This window comes from Histoplasma capsulatum, genomic scaffold, assembly GCF_000149585.1.
Source record: "Histoplasma capsulatum NAm1 scaffold_11 genomic scaffold, whole genome shotgun sequence".
Classification (NCBI taxonomy): Eukaryota; Fungi; Ascomycota; class Eurotiomycetes; order Onygenales; family Ajellomycetaceae; genus Histoplasma; species Histoplasma mississippiense.
The window spans coordinates 383,237-390,302 of NW_001813972.1; the positions used below are offsets into that span (position 1 = coordinate 383,237).

Genomic DNA, 7,066 nt, shown 5'->3' on the forward strand with positions numbered 1-7,066 from the left:
GTACTTGGTCATTGAGGGCAGCGAGTTCTGAGAAATGAGGCCCCTGGAACGGGTTGAGGAGGCTGGTAGTCCCAACTTGTTGGTCATTGTCGTTATTGGCACGATCGCTGGGACCAACCAAATCCGGATTGGCTTCTTCGCCCGTCCCTTCTGTTGGGTTGGGCGCTACTTGTCGAAAAATGCCACTCGGCCCAGATACTTTTGTTCGTCGATCATTTCCCCGTTTTCTGTTCCAGGAAAGGGGAAGCTGGTCTCCCGGGAGTTCCCGCCAGTCGCTGAAATTGGAGTTCGCAACAGCCTCCAACAGCTGTTCATGAAGAGCTAACGCTTCCGCCAGCCTGGCACTCGGGACATGCAATCGCTTGTTCATGAGAAACGTGTCCCAAGGGTAACAGGCTGCGGGAATACCAGCAAGGTTTCTTGCCCGAAGGCACTTTGGCACAGATAACCGTCCATTGGCGGGCTCGTCAGAATATTCTACGTCCATTGTGGTATTGAGCGACACCTGCTGAAGGATATTCCGGTTAACAGCCATACAGTGTTAATCGCGCGAAAGTGGAAGCACAAACTGGCCTGGTCTTGACTTAGCTTTTCCACCCGCTCTATTTCAGTCCTCGTCACCCCTCCGCGCCGGGTTGTCCAACATGACAACCCAAGAGGCGCGCGAGCTTCCCGTTCTCGCCGCATATTGAGGGAGTTGTCGCTTGGTAGGAGGTTCTTCCCAACTGTCATTCGGGCCTTAATGTCCCGATATGTCAGTCGTAGATCCAACCTCATCCAAAACTCCAGCTGCCAGGCCGATGGCCGTGTCGATATGTAGCGTGGCAGGAAAGGGAAGTCGTGGATCACACCTCCGTCGTAGTCTAGAACCTCTTGGCCATTCTCGACCAAGTTGGGAATTACAGTAGTCGAACGCTCAATTGGGGGATCCAGCTGGAATAAAAGCGGTGGGAGGTTCTCGGCACTGTAGCCCTGATTTGCAGCATTCTGGCAAGTGTGGTTTGTGTCCGGTGGAAAGGGATCTGGGCAAACAATCATTTAATACAAAGGTAGAGGAAGGAAGGGGATAGAAGGCTAATTCACTCACGCTGACACTGAAACACTGCAGATGCGGTTTCTTGAATCATATTAGCATAAAAACAAGAGTGATGAAACAATGTCAACAGACCTGGCGCTACAGCTGATATAGGAGCTGACTGGTTTTCTCCTTGTTCAGCCATGCCTACTTTCACAATTTTTGACAACACTTCTGGGAGTGATAAAGCTCATAAGCAAACAGCTGAAATCTGTCTAACTTTTGAAGTTTAATCAGTTCACAAAACAAGAGCTTGTTACAGGATTTGCAATCAGCATTAAGAATAAGGAAACTTGGTGCAGCGGGTGTTTCTAATCGCTGTTTGGCTGAGAGAGGGCAATCAATGAAATCTGACACCAAATTTTGGGATTGAAAGGTTTGTGGAAGGATGTGGAGCGCGAAGACTCAAGGATGAAGGTAGGGTGGTAACTTCTATTGCGAGATGAGAAGAAAGTAGAAGAAAATGGAGTGAATGGAGAGAACCGCAGCGAGAGAGCAGTTGCTCTTGAAACGGCGAAGTCTGGTCGTGAATAATTCACTTAACACTGCTCATAACACAAAACCACATACACAAACACCAAATAAAGATCAGCAGCAATTTCTTAAAATCTGCAACAGCAAGGAAGAAAAGGCCCATTAAGATCAGGGGAGTGAAAGAGAGGCAATGGAAGCGCTGGAGGTTTTGAAACAGAGTGAACTAGAGCATATCCTGCCACAAAATATATTCCAAATGTTAGGTTGTACATTTGCAATATATGAACAGCATTTCGTTTAGGGTATAAGGGGCCGTATGTGCCGCAAAACTCTCTTGTCGTTTAGGACCACTGACCTTAAAGGACAAATCCCGAACCCGATAAGCGACTAAGAACACCCAAGTCAAAGTTAAAGAGCAACAATAGAATGTATCATTTTGACCCTAGTTAAGTTAGCTTTCATTCCCCAGTAGTGTCTGCCGAATCGACTTACAAACTAGGAAACATAACTGCACAGCCTTGATCCCAGGGCTGGCTCATTGACCTTTCCATGCGGTAATACAAAAATACGTCCCCCGGGGTAATATCCTCCAAGGAGAATATCCGTGAAATACATGCGCCTTTACAGATCGAATCCCCATCGTCAATGTGTTAATAAACGTTGGCGGATTATTGGAGCGCGGTCGACCTTGGTTGAGATAAGGGGCGGCTCTGCATGTCGACCTTGGAATGTGGAACGCGGACCGAGACCCATCATGGCTAGTGCAACCTTAACCTTATTTTAACTACGTCCCCCCGATCTCCTCCAACGGTCAGAGGATTTACCGGGACTGTTTTATACTCGTGCGTCAGTTTCTAATCTACTCTCTCTGGCATACGAAATTTGACGATATTTCGATAATCTTAATCATAAAGATCAAGGGTGCGATATGATCTCGGTATTGTTTAGTGGATTTCTATGAAGCTCTTTTAACCTCCGGATGCAAACCCGATACTCAGTCATCTTCTTGAGCTGAGTTTCCCTTTACTTCTGTTTCCACTATTCAGCCACGGTAAGCGACTCGAAAGTTGGCGGTCCATAACATTTAATAACATCACCCTGTCCACCCATTAAAACCGGAAGTTAGGTAGGCATTGATATGCGGTAAAATCTGATGTTTTTCTAAAGTACAAGACTTCTAAAATGACTATCGGTTGCTGTGAATTGGATTTGTCCGGCACAACAATTCAACAGCTGTCTAGCAAATAACTAAGTACAGTGCATGGGCGTGTGCAGCATAGCTCTAGATCTTCAAACGTTTTCATCCACGTCATAACAAACGAGAGGCTGGCTGGGTCATCAAAATCATAACCATGACATTCCAGTCCGTAATATAAACAACCGAAGCACATTGGCACGGAAAAAAAAATCTCGATTGATCCGATGGTCACTCAAGCAAAATTCAGCCCGCACGAAGCCCGCAACTGCTCACAATAGTCCATATCGATGTCGTATTCTCGCTGATATTTCGTCGCTCCCTCCATCTTCTCATATTCGATCGGTTGGTCCCTTGAGTCTCCGAAATCCAGATAGTCAAAAGGGACGTTAGGGATAGTTGGAAATAATTCCCATTCATCTGCCACCATCTCTCCCTGGAGAGGGTCGTCTGGATGAGTTATTGGAGCCATTACAGCATGAATTTTATGCATTGCTTCAAACATTTCAAGTTTCCAGCAGTATGGGATATCGACATACTGCTGCATCAAGAGTTCGATAGGCACTCGAGAAACTCGAACTTTAGTTGGTGTCGGCGGCTCTTCTTTGATCTCCAAGGGATCTCCGTAACAAGGGATTCCAGGGCAAGGACTATTTTCAAGCGGGAAGTGAACACCATTTGACGCATCCGGGGCGGTTGTTTCTGGACAAACCACATTTCCTTCTTCCTGAACTGAGCACGCATCCTGGCTGAAGTTCGCGCATATTCCATCTGAATTTTGAGGCTTAGCATCTCTCTGTTCCATAGGTTCCTGCGAGGTGCGATCATGATAGACATTGTCATCCAAAATGTCATAGCTGATCAGTTGGCTCGGCGGATTTGTTGGTAACTCTAATCCTGGAAGAACGTCTTGCATATGGTCGGGTGACTCAACGGGCAGATCTATGAATAACTGTTGCGCTTCCTGTGTTCTGAGGGTATGGGCCACCACTACGGGCGTATCCATTGTTGGAAGTTGCTGAATCAACTCCTGTTGCTCTTTAGCAAACGCCTGAAAGCGTTGTTTGTATGCCTCAGGCACAGGAATTCTCCCGCCTGCCTCACCCAAAGCCAAGTTGATTAAACCTGGGGTCAAACCGCGAGTTGAATTCAACGCTGGGTCGATGCCCCTAGCTTCCATTTCTTTCTCAAGCTGCTCCGCAACAACCTGAGTTTGTTTATTTCCTGATCCCCAGGAGAGTATACTGAAAGCCTGGCGAAATCTGACTCCGCGCTGCTGGAGTGCATTTTTTGCTATGCGAAATTCAGGATGCATACGATCCGTGATATCATGAAGCTGGATGCGCCGATCCAGGCGCATCCAGGCTTCAACCCGAAACTCTTCCACATTGGCTGATATTCTGTCCGGCAGAATATCAAAGATCCGCAGGTCCTGCCCGGAATCCCAAGGCGACGGTTTCATAGGCATTTTGTTATGTGACCTTACTTGGGGGGCGGTTGGTCTAAAAACATACAAAATTTCCGGGAGATTATCGACAGACCAGTCTGTCTGACCGGGCATGGGCTCGGTGATGTTCAGCACGTTGGACCGAGATGCCGCACTATGCTGGCGTGGTGGCCGTCCTGGATCAGGTTGTCAGAGCTTCCTGTGTTAAAATCATACTCCTGTGTCAGTGACACTTACGTTTAGGGTTCGACGCCATGGTTTTTTTCTCTATTTTATCGGTACCGTCGACCAGCTTCGGTAATTCGATTATTCAATTGGCAAATGGGATCCAAAGACCTGCTTCTCGTCCGGAATTGTTAAGATGGATGATGTATCAGGAACTAATAGTGTAGCGTCTACCGTGAAACCAGTTTCACAGATGGGTGCTGATATACAAAATGGAATACCTGCTTCCTTTGCTCAAACAAAAGGAGAAGCCTTGCTTTCTAACATAGAACTAGAATGGATTGGACGACTTCGAAGCTACTGGATAAGTTAGGCCCAAGGACGGAAAGAAAAAAGAATGACATTACACAAGAAAGGGGATACCACCTCCTGCCCTTTCATCCTCGCATTAGAAAGACGAGGCCGGCTATACGAGTCAGTGAAGGAGATTATACTCCACCAAGCCATTCCACAGGGAAAAGGGTGAATTTGAATAACCATTGTCATTGTTGATTCTGCTGGTTTTGAATGGACAGTGAATACTATTTTCGCCCAAAGTTGAAAAACTCAATTTTATGGATAAGTACATGGTCTTTATGTATTGACAATATATATATTTTTCCCCTCCAAGCGTTTACATACTTGCACGATATATTTCGGTATCTCTTCAACCATCCATTGCGTTCTCGACATTGTGGGCTTCTTTTTACAGGTGGTAGGAAGCTTCTTTTCCCAAATACATTCAGATTGCCCCTTCTCCGTTCATCTGTATAAGCTTGTAACACGCGCATGGTGTGAACGATTCGTAGTTGTCTGCAGCCAGTTGGGTTCACTATCTCGAGAAACGCTTGCTATCTACTTTCCTATAGTTAAGAAGCAAAGTGGCCCAGACTGATGGAAAGAAGATGTTGCTGGCCGCCTAGGTACCCTAAGTGCCGAAGTAGCTAACACTGCGATGGGAAAAGTAGAGGGGCAGGGGAAGCCAACATTCACCATCTGATTCACTGCGATGAAAGTGTTGGCAAGGATTAGCTTTGCAACTTTGATGAAAACCAGGGTCATCATTTGAAAGCCCCTTCTAGGAGAAAGTATCAAGTTAATACTCTCATTCATGTGCCCATGCTTAAAGTGGGATTTTCCAATGCTCTGGTTGGCGTCGTGCAATCACCAAAACATGAAATTACGCGGTTAGATTATATCACAATTTTTTTTTTACCATTCAATTGTTTCATTCATCCGATAACCAAGCTTTTGCTTCACCATCTTCGATTCCTGACAGTTTCGGGTGAAAGTGCTTGATAAACTTATATTAGCGTGCCCAGGCGCGGCTATTTCTGGTGGCGGCTTCACAAAGCTTCTGAGCGACTAGTTAGTTAACTACTGCCAGCGAAAACCGGACGAGGGACGAACCCCCCAATCCAATCATCCCATCAAAATAATCGATGCCCGCGTCCAACCCTCACAGACGTCAGAGCAAAACATTTCAATAGGATTACCTTTACTTCCTTTAAACGAACAATGACAAGCTCCCTCGCAGAAAAATCCACTTTTCATGCTAAAAATAATACAAGCAAGCAAAAAGTTTCTGATACTTCTGCCGTTAGCAATGGCCTCCCCATCAATTTCACATCCCGCAAGCCGCCATGGTCATATCTTCGGCTTCAGCTGTAAGAAGAACCCATGTCCATGCTTTTCCACTATACTTAAGAACCCAGGGTTCCGAAATGCTAACTTAGCTTTCAAATATTACCCAGAATTACTCAACCAAATCTGTCATCGTCAGCCCTGGATGAGCTGACAGCACGTACATATCTTACCTCGGCCCTCTCCCAATTCCTTGGTGTATCCGGCACCTCCATATCAATTGATATCCTAAAGATAGAAACCACTCCCCTGGATAAAGATATACTCTGGATTCGTGTTCCTCGCGACGACGCAGCAGCGGTAGTAGCAGCAGTTAGCTCTTGGATTGGAGACGGTGGCCAAAAAGGAACCAATGTTTCCTGGCGGATCCGCGCGAAAGGTGGATTTTTATGCGCGTTAGTTGGGGGTTCTGGGAAAGAACTATTCGCGCCCTGACTTATCGAATCGATTTAGCTGTTCCGTTTGATTAAACGACGAACAGAGTTGGTTGTGGGCTACGTTGTTCGAGGCCCCATACCTCTAGATGACGTACTACTTTATCGGAATTCTGTGGGGATAGATAGCTCAAAATTACGCTGAGCTCTGGGAGTCGCGGCGCAGTGCTGCAGACATTCCGGGAGAATGCAGATTAGGCGTATGGCATAATGTTGTTCGATCAACGTTAATGGCAAGCACGCGAAGAGCGCTCTTTTCTTTGCACTTTCGTTTACTCTTTTCGGCCCCTACCCCAGGTCCCATCTCTACTCTACAAATTTCTTGAGTGTTAACATCTTCACTCACGGTTCATACGCAGCCAGAGCCTGATAAGATGGATGAATATTTATGGAGAGTGGCAATGGGGGAAGGGGGTTAGGGGAGAACAGTTTATGAAGTCACTTCCGAAGCCTCGAGAATAACCACAAGCTGGATTCCTAAACACGCTCGTGCACAAGGCGTGCATTTACGCAACGCTGTCAAAAGAGTCATATGACGTCTTTCGACAAATGGATTGTTAAGTGGAGGACAACCTGCCCTGGCATATAGACGT

General features: G+C 46.4%; 2 protein-coding genes across 2 annotated transcripts; one reads left to right on the forward strand and one right to left on the reverse strand.

Annotated features, from left to right (window-relative positions):
- Positions 1–2,979: 2,979 nt before the first annotated feature.
- HCAG_08373 (predicted protein) lies at positions 2,980–4,447 on the reverse strand (the record flags this gene model as incomplete). Its single annotated transcript, XM_001536541.1, has 2 exons — positions 2,980–4,367; positions 4,429–4,447. 2 exons carry the CDS (start codon positions 4,445–4,447, stop codon positions 2,980–2,982), a joined length of 1,407 nt encoding a protein of 468 aa, XP_001536591.1.
- A 1,067-nt stretch (positions 4,448–5,514) lies between these two features.
- HCAG_08374 (predicted protein) lies at positions 5,515–6,474 on the forward strand (the record flags this gene model as incomplete). Its single annotated transcript, XM_001536542.1, has 3 exons — positions 5,515–5,582; positions 6,000–6,062; positions 6,150–6,474. 3 exons carry the CDS (start codon positions 5,515–5,517, stop codon positions 6,472–6,474), a joined length of 456 nt encoding a protein of 151 aa, XP_001536592.1.
- Between the last annotated feature and the right edge of the window lie 592 nt (positions 6,475–7,066).